Source organism: Dipodomys merriami, unplaced genomic scaffold (assembly GCF_024711535.1).
Source record: "Dipodomys merriami isolate MVZ:Mamm:240054 unplaced genomic scaffold, mDipMer1.0.p SCAF_275, whole genome shotgun sequence".
Lineage (NCBI taxonomy): Eukaryota > Metazoa > Chordata > Mammalia > Rodentia > Heteromyidae > Dipodomys > Dipodomys merriami.
In genome coordinates, this window is record NW_027204215.1 from 118,354 (window position 1) to 135,972 (window position 17,619).

Consider the following 17,619-nt stretch of genomic DNA (forward strand, 5'->3'; position numbering starts at 1 on the left):
TCACAGCTCAACAGCAGGCATGAAAACCAAAGGCAGTGGGAACCCCAACCAGCCCCAAGAGCACAGATGCCCGGAAACCTCTGGGTGCTTACACTCCACTTGTGCAGGGCTGCCAGGCAGGCCTAAGGGTGACCACAGAGCCTGCCTGCCCATGTGTCAGGACAGGGACTCAGAAGCCAAAGGGGGGGTCAGCAAAGAGAAGGCAAAGACATGGACAACTGGGAAAGCTCCTGAAAGAGACAAAGCAGCCAGAGTGCAGGAGGAGGAAGAGAAGAAGGGGGAGGAGAAGGAGGGGGAGAAGGAGGAGGGGGGAGGGGAGGAGAAGGAACTGCGGGGGGGGGGGGGGGAGGGGAGAAGGGGAGGGGGAGGAGGGAGAGGAGGGGGAAGAGAAGAAGGGGGAGGAGAAGGAGGGAGAGCAGGGAGAGGAGGAGGGGAGGAGGAAGAGGAGGAGGGGGAGGGGAAGGAGGAGGAGGAGGAAGAGGAGGAAAGCAAGACACTTTCAATCATGAGTACCAGTTCATTTGGCAAGAGCACAACAGCCTGCAGCCACCAAGCCCCAGCCAGTGCCAGGATTTTCCCGTTCAGGACAAAGCAAGCATGCTAGGGGCCTTAGGAGAGGCTGGGGGAGGGGTTAGGCAATGCAGGGGCCTGAGGCAGCCCCACCACCACCAAGGGGAGAGGGAGCAGGGTCAAGGCAAGGGTCATAGGCACTGTAGGCAGCCCAGCCAAGCAGTCAGTCTTTCCTCAGCCCTGCCCCTCTGTCCATCCCAGGAGAGAAGGGGCCAGCCTGGGGCGGTGCCTCGGAGAAGCCTGGGAACCTCATGGAGGAGAGAGCAAAGCAAGGGTGCTGGCCAGAGACAGGAGGTCAGGGAGCGCAAACATACTTGAGGTCAGCAGAGTGGGCAGCCATGAGGTTTCTGAGGCTCTTGTCAGCAAGAGGGCAACCAGAGAGGCTGAAAGAGAAGAGATGGGATAGGGGTAAGCCACAGAGGGGGAGCAGAGGAGGACAGGAGGAAGACCCCCCACAAAGCACCGCGGCCAGGCCAGGAGCAGGGCACGAACCTGCGGTGGGAGGCATAGTTCCCGGTGATGTGGCCACTGCCGTCACAGCCGGGGGTGGGACAGCTGGACAAAGGAAAAAGAGAGTCAGGACAGAGAGTGATGCACACCTGCAGGCCTGCGCCAGGGTGAGCCAGCTACAGGCAGGCGGCTAGCCCAGGTCCCCATCCTTGAAAGACCACAGCCCTCACCTCTTGGACTGGCACACTCACACACAACTTAACTCAAGAAGGAAAAGTAGAACTTGAAGTCAGGGTGCCTCTGAAGCTTGCGCTATGTTTGTACCTGTGTGCGGTGTGCACATGTGTGTACCCACGAGCATGTCGGTGGGTATACCTTCCCTCTCCAGACAGTGAAGCAGCATGACCTTACCTTAGGACAAGAGCCAGAAACAGCCGCCCTTGAGGAGCACCAGCCCCAACTCAGGTTCTGAACACAGACCTGAGCTGGGCCACTAGTGGCAAAGGTGCCAGACATGGAGAGCCCCTCACAGTCCCCTAGGGAAAGGGTTAGTCCTGCCTGTTTCAGCCCTAAAAGGATCTTCTCAAGAGAAGGGCTGGAGTCCGGAGGCTACTGCGGCTGAGGACGGGTCTCTGTGCCTGGTGAGGGCATCTTGTGGACCTCTCTGCTCCTGCGTCCCCATCCCCCACTCCGCCCTGCACTCTGCTTTGCAGCCTTGGGTAGGAGTTCTCCCTCATTCTTAATTGATTTTAGAGGGTTGTGTTATCACCCAGCACAGCACAGGAACAGGAAGCTTCCATCACTGTGTGAGCTGCCTGGTGAAAGGCAGTCAGCTCAGGCAGGAAAAGCCCTGAACTGAGAAAACCTATTGGCATGGGCTAGGACCAGACTTATTCTTCCCAGACTCTTAAGAGGCCAGCAACTGAGGCAGAACTTACGTAAGCAGCTCCTTCTTTATGTCCTTGGAGAGAAACTTCAGCTTAAAGTTGGTCAGGGTAACTTCCCCCGGGTACTTTCGCTCCTCAAAGTTCTCTTCTGACACTTCCTGGTCATCTGCTTCAGAAGAAGCAAAAGAATGTGCTGCTGGCTCTGACTGCAAAAAACCAGCAAGGAAAGGTTTTAACAACTGTCAGACAGATACCCAACCTGGTGGGCAAGGAAGAAGGGCCCTGCGGGTAGTGTCCATAAGGCGTTTCTTATCATCTCCTACCTTACAGAGAAAGGAAGGCCAAGCTACACGCGCATGTGCGCGCGGACACACAGACACACACACACACACACACACACACACACACACACACACACACACACCTACACCACAGCTCCTAAGCCACTTCAGAGACAGGACCTTTCCTGGCCTTGGGCCACTTCCACCAAGTCACTCACAAGATGAACACCTGACTGTAGGGTCCTTTGGGGCTGGGATGGTTCCATGAAGCTAAGCTTGATGACAGTGATGACAGAGCTTGTGAAAAACTCAGTGACCTTGAGAGATAGCCCCTTCCTGGGCCCCCTCATGGTGGCTTGGCCACAGCAGGCACGTCACAAACGCATCTAAGCACTAGTTCTGGGGGACTTTTGTTCACCATGGGCAGCCTTAGCACTGAGGCACAGGGGCAAGGGACAATTCTTCACATAGAGGTCCAAGCATCCCACAGAGTCAGAACAGTAACGTCCTATAGGACGGCTGCTCAGAGGTACATTACCGCAGGTCCTGGTAGCTTGTTCAGACTCCATCTCACAAATGAGGAGGGCCTGTGAGACGCCAGCCAGCAGGCCAGCTTTGGGTAGTTAGTGCTGTCAGGAGTCCTGTCACTGAACAAGGCTCTGGGAAGGTGATTCGTTTTTCCCAAGCAATTAAATAAAGCTCCTCAGAGAGCATACTTGGCTAAGTCTCCAGGATAAGTGAGTCTCCAGGAAACAGAAGAGGGGTTCTAGAGGTCTTTGGAAATGAAGGGCCTGGAATACCTAGGGACAGTATAGAAGCCTTTAGCAGGGCTGGTTGGAGCATTTGAAACAGGAATCCAAGGCAGTGGACGAGGGACAGGAAAAGGCCTGGCCTAGGAGGCATTTCTGGAGCTGAACTGTGCCTAGGAGAGGAATGGGGAGAGAGAAGGTTTAGGGATGAGTCAAGGCTGCTGACTGCAGACTGTTAGACATTGCCAGAAGGTGGAACCTGGGGCAGGCTGTGGTGGTGAGATCTCAGGACTTCTCAGCGATCAGCCTGAAGATGGGCAACAATGCTCTGAGGCAGAGGTCTAAAGCAGTAGGGAGAGATCAGAATTGAGCCAGGGCCAACACACAGGCAAGGAAGGGGCCTAGAACATCTATCCACCAAGGAGACCAAGGAAGACCTAGCCAAGAAGTCATGACAACTAGGCTGGAATAGAGCAGGAATGTTAGAAGCTTCAAGACCCAGGATGAGAAAAGACAACAGAGACATTACACAGAGAACACCCTTACCTCTAACAGAGCCCCAACTCACCAGACCCAGGCAGACATAACTCCTGGTATGCTTCCCTCCTTTGAAGGATGAGCCCAGGACCCCTCTTCTGAGGCCTACCACCCAAGGGTACTAGAAGTTTAGGTCAGTGACTGAGCCACATGATCTAAACTAGAGACGCAGTCTTCCCCTCCAAACATGGGGTGACCCTGAGACCCACGGAAGGATGGTGTGAGGGTCTGATTAGGGGCCTGCCTCCCCCTCTCAGGGTGTCTGGCCCTTCTTACCAGAGATCCTCTCCAGAGGAGCCTGGGGAGGGGAGGAGTGTGGAGCACTCAGGCTTCACACAGGAGGCCTGGCCTCTGCTCCTGGAAACAGCCCGCTGCGGGGAAGCCCTGGGCAGCCCATATCTGAGACTCTTCACGTCATGGTTAGGAAGATAGAACAATTAGAAGAGGAATGCTCCACAATTCTGACCCTGATGCCTAGCCTATCATCGCCTCTTTCCCTGATTCTCCTTGTCTCGGGAAGTCAGGGCACTACCTGTCATGGGGACCCCGAGCCCAAGCCCCTGAGCCAAGAGTTTCCTTACTGCCTTTGTCAAGGAACCAAGTGGCCAAACCTGTCTGGACACCAGATAGGCTCCACTGGTTGGCGGAAACCAAGGGAACCTGAGCCTTTCTCAAGTCCTCCACACCACCTGAAATGAATCTCTCTTCCCCTATAGCCTCAGGAACTCACACAGTACTGGATGCCCTGTTCTCCGGGGCAGAACACCTCTCTCAACGTACCATATGACCCCCCATGACCCCCTCCCGGAAGTCAGACCCTGAGTCCCAGCTGTCCTGACAGTGAAGGACCCTATGTGAAAAGGGATGGACTCCAAAACAGCTGCCTGAATCCTCCTAGGAAGAGTTTCCTAAAGAGCAGGCACAGTCCACAGCAGCCCTGCACGCAGGAGCCACCAACCTGCTCTCCCGGCCCCCAGCCCCGGCACCCACCTCCTCCACCTCCTCTTCTCGCTGGCGGCTGGGCTTGGTGTAGTCTAGCGGCCGATCCCACTCATCCGGGCGGGAGGCCTGGCTGGACTGGGGTGAGGTCATGGAGCTGCTGGGGGCACTGGTGCTACTCTGGCGCTGGGAGACATCAGGAGACTTGAGGCCAGGGCTGCTGCTACAGCTGCTGCTGCTAGGGAAAGCATTTTCCCGTTTTCGGTGTTTGTGCATACTCAAGTCCAGAGTTCCATTTTCATCTACCTCAATATCCACAGACTACAATTGCAAAGGTGAAGAAATATATGTTAGAGAGCCCAGCCCTTCCCACCTGTGCTTCTGGTACCGCTACAGAGCTACAGACAGCCTCAAGCACGGACTCTCACGGGAGGAAGCACAGCAACCGGACGGACAGTGCCCAAGAAGGAGCCATCACGTCCCGAGGGCAGGCGAGGGAGCCCTCTGATTCCTCTCCCTCCAGACAGCACAAAGCTAGCCCCAGGAGACATGCTGCCAGGCTGGGTGACACTAGGCTCTTCTGTTGAAAAGCATGGCATCTACATGACCCTCGTAGCACAGTACACAAGGCTGTCTCAGGGAGACCCATTCATCCTGTTTGACTATTTGGACCATGACCAGGAGGGGGCAAAGTTAAGAATGGGAAGTATCGCCAGGTGCCAGTGGCTCACGCCTGTAATCCTAGCTACTCAGGAGGCTGAGATCTGAGGATCACAGTTCAAAGCCAGCCCAGGCAGGAAAGTCCATGAGACTTTTATTTCCAATAAGCCACCAGAAAACCAGAAGTGGTGCTGTGGCTCAAGTGGCCTTGAGCTGAAGAGCTAAGGGACAGTGCCCAGGCCCAGAGTTCAAGCCCCACAACAGATGGGGAAAAAAAAGAAAAAGAAAAAGAAGAAAAGAATGGGAAGTATCAACTAGACCCCACTGGAAGCCAGTGTGCTTAACTGAAAACTACCCACCCCCTCCTTCGGAGGCTCTACGGGGTCACGCCCACCTTGCTGGGGAAGTCCTGTGGCTTTGTGCTGAGGTTCTCTGGCATCTCCCAGCACCGCGTGGAGAGGTTCAAGATGGCAGTGGCAGCCATGTGGGCCGCCTCGGCGTCGTGCGAGTAGTCGAAGCCTGCAGAAGAGGGTGAAGTGCTCCTCAGATAACCACTGGGGGGAGTGCTCCCCCGGGAGGGGGCCTGTGGGGAAGGTTTGGCTGCAAAAAGGGAACAAAGCTGCGCTGACATGAACCTGAACAGACACATCAGACGCATGGTGAAGTACGGGGTGCGGTGACAGGGGCTTGTGGCCAGCCACCACCCCCCGGGTCCACCCACGCCTCTCTCACCACCCCCTTTACCAATACAAAGGAGGCATCTCACTTCTGACCTGACCAAAATTTGGAAAGAAGGAGCAAAACTCTACAAAGCACACCATGAGCACTGACCAAAAACCGTTCCTGCAAATCTAGGGCAAACAAAAATAACTTGCCTACCAGCAAATGCCTAAAGAAACTAAGGAATTCCTAATAGAGTGTTGAAAGGTCATGCACATGGAAACTTTTGTCACCTCCTCTCCATAGGCATTACATCTAGCTAACTTTGTGTCCCCAGTAATAGTCACTGCTACCTTAATAAAGCAGCAGTAGGACTCCACAATGAAGGCATAAAATGTTATCCTTTCTACCAACTAGACTTCAGCCTAAAAAAATCACTCACCTGACACCCTGAGTATCTAGGAAACAAGAAAGATCCAAGTATATGGAAAGTTCACTGTAAGTCCCTCCTTAGAAGCACTATCCATCGCACATCTCCATGTGGACCCCAGCTTCAGCCTCACTAGCAGCATCTACTGACATCAGAAAGAGACCCTCCAGCCCAGGAGCAACCAACCCAAGGAATTTTACTAATTTAGAAAATTCATTCCTGCTCCCTGGGGTAAATGCCTGGCCCAGTCCCATGTGTGTACTGGCTATTCTTCTATCTCATATGCATTTCCAAGGCTGATGGGCTTGTCATTCAAAAATGTGTATGGTAAGTTGCAAGAAAAGGCCAGGAAGCCAAGCACCAGTGGATTGCACTTGTAATCCCAGCTCCTCAGAAGGCTGAGATCTGAGGGCCATGGTTTGAAATAAGCCCAAATATTAACGTCGGTGAGACCAAAAAGCTGGAAGTGGAGCTGTGACTAAAGTGGTAGAGCACACTAGCTTTGAGCACAAAAAGCTCAGGGGCAGTGCCCAGGCCCTGAATATAAGCCTAGAACCAGCACACACATACACACACACACACACAGCACACACACACAGCACACACACACAGCACACACACACACACACACACACACACACACACACACACACACACACAGAGGGGCAGGGAAGATTGCCGTAGATTTGCAGGAATGGTTTTTTGTCAGTATACTTGTCTAGAAAATGTGTTGCCAATGTCACAAATAACATTACTTCCAGTAACAGGATCCTTCCTTCCAGGATCCTACCCTACTTAGTCCTTCAGCTTGATTCTTCCCAGCAACAATGTTAGGGAACAACTGCACTGAGAGAGAAGTTCTCCCTCGTGTCAGTAAGTTATTCACATCTATAACAGATCTGGTGTTTGCTTCACGAATCATTAGGAAACAGATGAATGTAGATGGAATGTAAGCCTTGATTTTTGCTTCACAAATCATAAAGACACATACACACTAAGTGTGTGTGAGTGAATGTGTAGCCCAGGGAGGCCTCCACAGAGCCTCGTAGGGCAGCTGAGCTTAAGGTGAAACCTCAGGTCTGCAACCCAATCCCTCCTATCTTCTCAGGGCATTCCTTCATCCTCCGAAGCAACATGGGAGGACAGACAGACAAGAGCATTCTCCCCAACTTACACTGGAAGGCTTTGGGTGAGGTTTCGCTGGTCTGAATCTTTGGGGCAAGCATACGTTTGCCAAAAACCTGAGCGTCAAAACTTGCGTAGTCGAAGGTAACCTTGGAGAACTTCTCCAGCTCCTTGGCCAGGTTGGCCCTGGGAGTGGTGGGAGCTACATTGGGACGGTAGCTCCCATAAGGAGGGACCTCGAGCTGCTTCACGAAGCACATGGGTCTGAAGAATAAGATAAATGAACAGCCTGTGAGGACGCAACCCAGAAATCCCAGGTTAACCCCTCCCATCACACCCAAGCAAGAATGGAGACCCATCTCCCATATCCTGCTCCTAGAAGCTGGTTATGAAGTATGAAGAGTATGAAGAACCCCTGAGACAGGCCTATAAACAGTATGACAAAGGGCGGCCTATAAGGAGGAAACAATAGCAACCTGGAAGAAACCATAGTATGTCCACTGGCAGCCAAAGGAAAGGCCTGAGACTTAGGAGAACTTAGGCCAGAGCTCAGGCGAGCAGGCGTCCAACAGCTCAGCAACCATTAATGAGGTCTTGGCAGAAAGCCCAACGGCAGCACAGCTGAGCACCACAGCAGACCACTAGAAGGCAGAATTCTAGGGGCAAAATAATCTAGCACTTCAGCAAAAGCAAGAATTAGGGCATGGTGGGTTAAGAGCAGAGGTTTCTATGTCCTTCAGGCAATGCCTCCGTTCTTGAAGTGGGGAGCTGCTGGAATGGTCACCAACAACAAAAAGGGACATTGTGATTACCCAGTTCATTGTTACTGGTTCAGGGAGAGTTGTTGGGAAACAATGCACCCAACACAGGATGTAGAAAGGAAGATGAGCTGTGAGGACTGAGACAGGAGAGCACAGAAGTGCTTTGGAACCAACTGGCTCAGAGAGATCAGAAAGAAAAGGGGCCCAGGTGACTTTCTAGCTCTCATTCTTTCTGACTGGACAAAGCAATACCCTTGAGCATGATGATGAAAACCTCTGAAGACTGAACACTTATAGAACTTCAGTGTGGTCTGAGAAGAGAATCACTGGGCTGGCCCTGCAAACCACAGAGCCCACTCTAAAGGACCTAGGAAGACCAGATACCAGCAGGGATCGGGTGAACCCATGGTCCAAGAAGAGTGGGAATCCATACTGGACACGCCCAGCAGGATCTGGAGAGGCTGCAAGAGCAAGGTCAACTAGCCACTGGCACAGAGACATTGGCTTTGATCTTAACAGATTCTCTTGGCCAGGCTTGAGCCAGTATCTGCACACTTCATGTTGGAGACATGCAAAGCTTTGCAGCACTAACCCTTACAACCTAGGTTAGGACTCCAGAAATATAGGCCCCAGATAGAATCAACAGTTTCATGAAAGGTTTCTGTGTTGTGCTGCCATTACGAGTCCTGGCAAGTGTTCATCACGGGGAGGAAGGCAGAATGTCACTGGAGTCTCATGAGACTTTGTTTGCTGTCTGCTTTTCACAGGTGGATATTAACGAAGGCCAGAGTCCCCGAGAGTGAAGTCTCAGAGCCTGTCCTCTCACGGACATCAAGCAAAGTCACGTCCAGGCCTCTTTTGACATTTCTGTCAGTGTCTTACACCAAAACACGGGGAAAAAATCAAATAATAACTGACAGGAAGCTAGAAGTAAGAGCATAAGACAGAGTAAAAACCGTCTGAGAGCCAACTGGTGGGACTATGCCACCGGGGACCAGCAGAGTTAAAAGTGCCAATGGGTAGGACTTGAGTGCTCCAAAGACTGGGAATACCAATGTGGCTGGAGAGCCAGAGCTATAGTGCGGGGGAATGTTCTTTGGGAGAGGGCCTCTGAAACAGGCCGGAGAAGAGCCAAACATGGCAAAGCCTAAGTGGGCAGCTCCCATCTGGCTGGAGTGTGCCAGGAAAGGAAGAGGGCGGTAGCTAGGGGGGCCTACAAGAACAGAGCAGTGGCATGCCACCCTTGTCTCCCACTCATGTGCGAGGAGACAGAAATGGAACAGGTGTCCAAAACACAGGAAAAGGAAAACATAAGTCAGTCCTAGTTTCTCAGAGAAATGAAGAGCAAAGTGTCCTCTGAGTGAGAAGAGCAAGTAGGGAAAGGAAGGAGTGTCCTCCCAGCCAACTGCACCTGTGCTTCCAGGACTCATACCCCCACACCTACAGAGACAGTAGTGGACTGCACTCCAGAGACATCTCTGAAGACAGGCTGGAGGGGGAGCCTCAAGTGAGTCCCTCAGGCTCTGATCTTATGTGTGACATCTACTTTCTAGGGTTTCCTGAATGGGGGACTAAGCAGATGTGCTCTGGACAGCCCTTCAGAATGCTCCTTGTTGGTGGAAGTACATTTATTCATGCACTTGCACACTTGTCTAAACACACTCACATGGATGCATACACAGCAAATGGTTACTCAGACACACATACACATACCTACCTGCACACAGGCCAGCAGGTGACCATACAAAAGGAGTACTTTGGGGAGCAAGGCTTATGCCCCCCCTCATCTTGTGTATGGTCAACTCTGGGATGGGAGAGAAAAGAGAGCAGCCAGATGCTTCCTGCTTAAAATGCTCCTTCCCACTGGCACAGTCTCTCTCTGCACATGGTTCCTCCAATAAAGGAACTGGTCGGGTTAGATATCTTGAAAGAGGGCAAGGTCTAAGGCTAAGGCCAGGCAGCCAGGCAGATATCTACACCTTGGTTGGGGCCCTAGAGAGCTTGACAGATGTGAGACTGGCCCTGTATGCCGAGGTACACATGTGTTTGTACACACACACACACACACACACCCCACCTGAGACTGAGCGAGGGACCCTGCCGGCAGGCATCTAGGAGGTAGTCCTTTCTATTTTGTGGCTTATCTCACCCACCTGAGAATCCGATCTGAATTGGAGCTATTCTTGGAAGGGTCTCCCGCCTGTGGCTGCTGCTTCTCATGAGACTTGGCCAATTTTTCAGCAGCAGCAATCGGACATCCAGACAAACTAGAAGAATGAAAAGGACAGACATTGAGGCGTTCCCCAGCCCAGGCCTGTTCCAGGAGCTGCAGGCTTGTGAGGCCCAGAGTCAGGAGCATAACTGACATTCCAACAGGACAGGGCTTTTTGTCCAGCTTTGTCCTATGTTCTCAACGTACAGGCTTCTCAGTCCATTTTTGCTTAAGAAAGTGCAAGCCTTGGGCAGACCCCCTCTTCTCCATGGGTCAGTCACTAAGCTCGCTCCTCCCCTCCCTCCTCCCAAGGTTGGAATCTGGAGCCAACTCTGAATCACACTGTCAAGGAAACTGACCACAACCTGGACACAGTACTTGCAAGATGCCTATCCTTCCCTGGAAAGCATCTTCCCCTCAAAAGAGAAGAAGGGAACAGGTTCATCTGTCAGTGCCAACTCCTAGACTGTGGGGGTCACACAATCACACTGACTCGGGCACTTGACTCTTTTTGAACAAAGTGGTCTTGAAAGCCCTGGCGACTCTCCCAGCTAAGAATGTGCCCACCGGGGCTCAGACACACCCTACGAGATTACCACCTGCTGCTCTCCAGGTGGGTATGGGTCTGATCCATTCTCACGGAGGAAAACAAGACAACTGAATGGACAGTGAACAGAAGCCTTGTGACCACTGGTCTTGGAATTCCTCCAAAGCAGCCCCAGAGTGCAGCCTTGGCCACTGAGTTTCCTGCTTATGTTCTCAATTGTTTCCTTCCACCCACAGACAGGAGATTTTCCAAAAGTGGACAGGCTGTGACGCCCACAAGGGCATGAGACTTCTCAGAAAAGGTGCACGTGTGCCCCAGCTCACAGGGTGCTAGCTACAACACCCTGATCTGGTCTCACCAGCTGCCACCTGCCCAAGCAAGGACACAGCATTTCTCAGGAGCTACACGTCTGCCCAGAGCCATTCCAAGACAAGGGCCCTGGGACAGATCTGGCAGCCCGCATCCCCACCTCAGCCCAGCTCAAACCAGTACCTTCTATGTGTGTTTCGGTTGCTGTTCACGTGGCCCTGGCCTGTGCAGCCAGGAGTGGGGCACTTTAGCACGTTCTCATGCATGGCCAAGACTGTAGAAGAAGCAGGGAGGACAGATGTGAGCAGGTGTGCTTAAGGGGTCAGTGCAAGGAGATCCAGGAGCCCTCCAAAGGCTTTGTCGGCAGAGGGAAGCCGTGATGGCCTGAAGCAACAACCCTGGGCAGCTCCAGACCAGAACCACAAATGCGAGCACTGTCTCCAGCCGACTTGGGTATGTGCCTTCCCGCTGTTTTGCAACTCTGAACCTAATTTCCACAATTTCTTCATCCAGACCAAGGGTTAAGCTTTCAGACACAGAGGTCACAGAAGACATAGCCATTGCCTTTCACAATATGCGTCTGTATCTATCAGGGACTCTGATCCAACCTGGAATTTCTAGGTGGAGATCTGAGCCAGTTACATCCCCTGCCTTATATGGCTCAGATTTGGGCTTATGACGCTTGAGGGAATAAGAATGAGCATTTGGGAATCCCAAAGGGACAGGGCTCTGGGCAGGCTGCCCCTTCCAGTGGACATGTCTAATACCACAGGAGCCTGAGCCTCGGGCTGTGAAGCTACTTACTCTCTGGCGGGATTCTGTCCTTGTGGGGACAGCCAGACAAGCTGCGGTGGTGAGGGTACAACCCAGTAACATGGCCAGTTCCATCACAGCCAGGTGTTGGACACTTGATCTCACGCTTCTCGGTTCTGGAAGAATCTAAAACATACAAGATACACCCCCATAGAGCCAGGAGGCTGGGTAGTGGTTGTAAGAAGAAAGAGACAGATAAAACTTCTTCCATCGTTCTAATATCCAGAAGCAAGGGGTGTGAGACTGCTTAGGAGCCAAGAGGGGCCAGAGCGGGAAAGCGGGAAAGATGGAATCATCTTTAGATAGGCCTAAGCCAGTGGCTCTCTCCTACCCTAAATGCAGGGGGGCAAACTTTTGAAGAAAACAGCCCAGGTCGTGGCTGCAAACAGCTATGGAGGCCTCGTAGATGAGTGCGTTTGTCACTCTCCCTGACAAAAGGTGACTTTGGGCTTTGATGAAGTGAAGAGAACAGAGGTTAAGTCATTTACTCAAGGCTGTGTGACAATTAAATGCCTGAACAAAAAAAAAAAAGTCAGTCATAGTTACTGACCTCTCCTGGCACTGATCAGCCCAGGCACAGGCACACTGTAAGTATGGGGACTAGAAGAGGATCCTCAGAGGGTGGCTGGCATCTGGATAGGCTAGTCCAGAGCCAAGCCCAGAAACCCAGCACCACAAAAGGCAGGCCTGGCGGAGGGCTCCAAAGAAAAGAAGCCCTGGCTCTGCCCTTCCAAATTTGAATGGACAGGGATTCAGGTTTCCACTCGTCTGGGCAACAGTGTCCTGAGGAGCCCCCAAATCTGTACCTCATACGTGCCTTGTCCAGAGCACTTACTTCATCTACCCCTAACATCAGCCCCACTGTCTGCCCTTCCACATGTGTGCAAATTCCTACAGCCAAACGGCCCTGTCTGATATTACCAAATCTACCCTCCACGTCTTCCTGGGTTATGTCCTCAAAATCTACCCCTAAATGCCGGGCATTCTATTTCTTGTCCACAAGTCTAAGTCCTTCACATACCTGGGCTCACTAGGTGTCCCACCAGAGTCTTCCCTGTTCTACAGACCCAAAGCCTCAAACCTGGCTCTGAGTCTGTCACCTTCAATCTGTGTTCCCTGATGCCCATGACCCCAAGCCTAAGCCTTCAGTTTCTATCCCCTTGTCTCATAGACATGGATATTCCCAGAAGGTATATCTCGGTATCTGTACCAACAGATCTCCTGGCTGAGATGACCATGTGTGTAGCCTATGGGCTCCCCATATATGCATCTCTTAACTTCTTGGCCCCTGACTCCTATCTGAGTCTCACACATACTCACTGCATTCCCACCCACGCACGCACGCACACACACACACACACACACACACACACACACACACACACACACACACACACACACACACACACACACACACACACACACACACACACACACACACACTGCTGCCCTTCCTGAGAGCAGGCTGTATAAGAGCACAAGGACTCCCACTACCTAACTCTATCCAGAGAAAAGAACCTAGCCTTGGAGAGGGAAAGAAGAGACTGAGGTCAAGGTAACACCCTGAAATTAGGAGAGTAGAGACATCAGGCTCAGAGAAGTGTAAGGGTCAGAGGTGGCATTTCCAAGGCCTGGCCTCCTAGCATTACAAGCTAGTTCACTTATGGAGCAGCCCCAGGCCCCTGTCTGGGTTAAGAGTACATGACATGGGCAGAAGAACACACATGACCAGCCCGTCCTTCGGATGCTGGTGGTCACAACACTTCCTCGGACCTGAACTGCTGTGTCCATCCCATCCCCAACATCAACCCAGGCCCAAACCCCTTCCAGAAGTCAGGCTGGGCTGACTCCCCACCACAGCCATTCTGTGAGGCCGAGGAATGCCATCCTCGCACCTAGGTTCTTTAAAACTAAAACCCAGGTGCAAATGCAGAGCTGTCCACAGGCTGCTACCCCCAGAGGAGCAAGAACAAACTAATAACCCTGTGTCTGCCTAATGGTCTCAACCACACAGAGGAGCAGGAGATGACTGAAGGCTGCCCAGTGTCAGGGTCTATCACCGTACGACCCCTGCCACAGACTCAGGGAGGGGTGGCACTGACCAGCCGGCAGCACACGAGCTGGGACACCAGCCCTCCTACCGCCGTCTCTCTCTCCCACCTAGCCCCTTCTACACAGCTCACCCTCATGTGTCTCTCCAGATGACTCTACTTGAAGGAGTACAGCCCATTTCCTTCCTCTTTGGCACAGTTCTGTGTGTATTGTTCCATCTGCTTTTCTATTCTTCCCTCACCCCAGCTGTAAGAACCTGTGGTCATGTCTCTCCCTAGCCTGCATGCCTGGGGTAAGGCTGCACTCCTTGGTAAAGTGCCAGGCAGGCCACACCAGCCTACCTTTGCTGTAACAGCTCTTCCGAACAGCATCCAGAGTTTTCAGCGCCTTCCCTGGCTCACTTGGGCCCATCTGGCTCTGCTCAACTGGCGGACAGCCTGGCTCACACACAGCGCGCACCTGCTCAGCCTTCAGGGCAATGGCTTGTTCCAGAAGACCCAGGTTTCCACGCGTCATCATGTCGTACATCTCTGACTCATCTGTGACCACTGACTTCTGGGATCGAGCATCTTCATCCTTGTCGTCATCAGAGCGAACCTCCACAATGACTGAGTACTCAGGCTTGGGACTGTGTGGTTCTGGACACTGGGGCTCAGGGCCCTTCTGGGCAGAAGTATGAGAGATGGCCTCCCTGAAAATCACATCAGGACCTGCCTCCTCTTCCCTGTCTTCCTCCTCTTCCTCCTCCTCCTCCTCTTCCTCTTCCTCCTCCTCCTCTTCCTCCTCCTCTTCCTCCTCTTCTTCTTCCTCTTCCTCTTCTTCCTCCTCTTCCTCCTCCTCCTCCTCTTCCTCCTCCTCCTCCTCCTCCTCCTCCTCCTCTTCTTGACTCAGAACACCTTTCTGATTACTGAACTCCTCTCTGGCCACATCCTCCAGGGACTGGGCACAGGGCTCTTGGGAATGGTCACTGGTGACCTCAATGACCTCTTCTGCATCTTCTGGCTGGATAAAGAGTTCCTTCTCACTTTCATCACTGGTAGCCCCCTCCGTAGTCTCCTCCTGGAGCAGGTGCACAACACTGGGGACTGGCTTGGCCACCTGGACCAAGTCCTCCCCAACCAGGGTCTCTTCAGCAATTTGACCCAAGTTTAGAAGAGAGGTTGCAATGATTCCCTGGTAGCTGCTGTAGCTGCTCTTGGAGGGACCAGAGGGGCTACTGGTGGGGTTAGATCCAAAATGAGGCTTGATGGGGCTCCTTCCTGCATAAAATCAGAAACACAATGGGGGCTGGAGGAGAACAGACAGAGTATCTCCAGGTCTCTGCTCTTAACCAGAAGCCACCTTTCCACCTGATTGCCCAGATACCAAAGTCTAGGAAGAGGTACAGGATCTAGGTGTGGCCCTTCCCATCAGCCCTCAGCCTGGATGCAAAGACCAGGGAGATCCTGCATGCCTCTGTCCCCTGAAAGCCAAGAATTAAGTCACTTTGATATTTTTCAGCTCCAGTTATTTCCTAACGAAAGCCAGGTGCTAGCGGCTTTCACCTATAATCCTAGCTATTCAGGAGGCTGAGATCTGAGGATCTGAGATTCGAAGCCAGCCCAAACAGAAAGTCTGTGAGACTCTTACCTTCAATTGACTGGCAAAAAGCTGAAAGTGGAGGTGTGGCTCAAATGATAGTGTGCTACCCTTGAGTGGAAAAGCCAACCAAGGGTACAAAAGCTGGAGTTCAAGCCTCAGTATCAGCATACACACATGTGCACACACACACACACACACACACACACACACATCTGTAATAATATTTAAAGGAACCAAATTTATAGCTTTTAACTCCAATAACTAAGATGAGTTGACTACACACCAGCCCCGTGGGACTCACAGTCAGTAGCAGGAGCATGTGCTGCTACTGTATGCTCACACACACTGAGGAGGCCCAGATAGCTCCAGCCACGAGACCTGACCCAGGGCTTCAGCTCCAAATAGCCTTCTCCTAACAAGCATGCATATCAGGGTCTTTTCTACCTGGAACACAGAAGCTACCTTGGTTCCATGGACCATGCTCTTGCTCCAGAGGACTAGAAGAAAATCAGAGAGGGATCAGCCTGGATGGCTTCCAAAATAAAAGGGCTGGAACCTTACTCAGTGATACAGCACCTGCCAATAAAATGGGGGTGAGCTCTACCCAGCTCCCCGGCCCCAGTACTGCCGCAAATGGCGAAAGTCCATCTCAAAGTCAGCTGATCCCAAAAGCTTGTGGGGAAGGAGGTTGAGAAGGATTGGGCCTCAATTTTCATTCCAACTCCCAGAACTCACTCTGAACTCTGCCGCTCTGCCAGGGCTCTGGGGGAATGATAGAAACTCCTCTCTGGAGATCAAGAGACTACCCCTTCCTACACTCGCCAAGGTCCAGGTCCTCCCTGTGGTTAATCCTGTGGTTCCCACAGCGCGGAGCCCCTTGACTCCCTCTCTCCTCCCTCAGCTTCCCCACGTTCCTCTGAAGCCCCCTTTGGAGTTCCCACTCCGTCCTTCATCATGTGATGTGCGACCTGAGGTACTTCCTCACGCCTCTCCTTAGTGTCTGAGCCAACGTCTCCAAAATCCATCTGAGAGCCCCCACAGACACGCCATCTTACACATAGCACAGACACTGGTGCACATGCACACCAGCTCAGGGTCTGCATGCCTTCCCACTTCTCCCTACGTGATACTTGCACACACCACAAACCCCTGCAGCCCCGGCAGCTCCTCTCTCAGGAAGCGGCCCGTGTTGGCACAACACATGCCTTGTTCTCGGGAAGGCTCTACTCACTCAGGCTAGCTCCCTCCCTGCTCACAGGCTGCAATTCTCCAGGCCACACTAAGCAGCCTTTATTCAGAGAAGAAAGAGCGACAGAGCACCTTCAGCTGGCTCCAAGCGATGAATCTGCTCCTGTCCTGACATCTCAGCATCAGCCTCCTCCAGAGGGCCTTCCGATTCGTCTGAGACAGAGGCTTCCTTCACCCCCGCATCCTCACTGCCGTCACTGTCCACACGATAGCTCTCATCCAGAGCCAGCCTCAGGGGGTGCGACTTCCTCTTGGACACCAGGTGCTCAGCCTCAGTGCCCTCCTGCTTCCTCTTCTTGGCCAGAGGACAACTCTGTAAACTGGGAGATAGAGAGGGTGAGGCAAAAGGCCAGGCCAAGGCCACAGAAGCCTCTGAGCATCTGTGAGCATCTGAGCCCTGTGAGCATCTCCTGGGGTTTTTCTCCCTCTGCTGCCACTCTCAGCTGGAAGCCCCAAGCTCTGATATATTTAAAATCTTACATCTAATTGTGTATATGTGTGTATGTATTTATGTATGTACGTATATATGTATCGGACCAGGAACTTTTAAATGTGTGTGTATGTATATAAACACACACACACACATATATATGTATGTATACATACGTATCCGTTTAAAAGTTCCTGGTTATATTTTAAATTGCATTGCAGTGGGACACCTCTACCCTTGCAGCAAGGATTCCTAGTCCTTCAGGGCCTTGCTGACCTGGGCTGCTTCTCTCCAAGTCATCCCACCAGATCCAGCCAGTATCCCACAGATACCCTAACCCAGTCTCCAATCATTTCCCCTCACTCTCACCCCTTATGT

General features: G+C 52.4%; 1 protein-coding gene across 2 annotated transcripts in view; it reads right to left on the reverse strand.

Moving 5' to 3' along the window:
* The window catches only part of LOC138837742 (myelin transcription factor 1-like), a 68,185-nt gene that overhangs the window by 14,136 nt on the left and 36,430 nt on the right, over positions 1 to 17,619 (reverse strand). Inside the window, exons 6-16 of one of the 2 annotated variants that reach the window (XM_070036682.1) lie at positions 16,884 to 17,131; positions 14,324 to 15,241; positions 11,922 to 12,056; positions 11,301 to 11,391; positions 10,203 to 10,316; positions 7,338 to 7,552; positions 5,468 to 5,592; positions 4,465 to 4,734; positions 1,959 to 2,113; positions 1,063 to 1,125; positions 885 to 953 (exon numbers count right to left, since the gene is read on the reverse strand). In XM_070036682.1, coding sequence (XP_069892783.1) covers positions 885 to 953; positions 1,063 to 1,125; positions 1,959 to 2,113; positions 4,465 to 4,734; positions 5,468 to 5,592; positions 7,338 to 7,552; positions 10,203 to 10,316; positions 11,301 to 11,391; positions 11,922 to 12,056; positions 14,324 to 15,241; positions 16,884 to 17,131 — 2,403 coding nt within the window. Of the gene's footprint in view, positions 1 to 884; positions 954 to 1,062; positions 1,126 to 1,958; positions 2,114 to 4,464; positions 4,735 to 5,467; positions 5,674 to 7,337; positions 7,553 to 10,202; positions 10,317 to 11,300; positions 11,392 to 11,921; positions 12,057 to 14,323; positions 15,242 to 16,883; positions 17,132 to 17,619 lie in introns of both variants that reach the window. The other variant, XM_070036681.1, reaches the window with a different exon arrangement.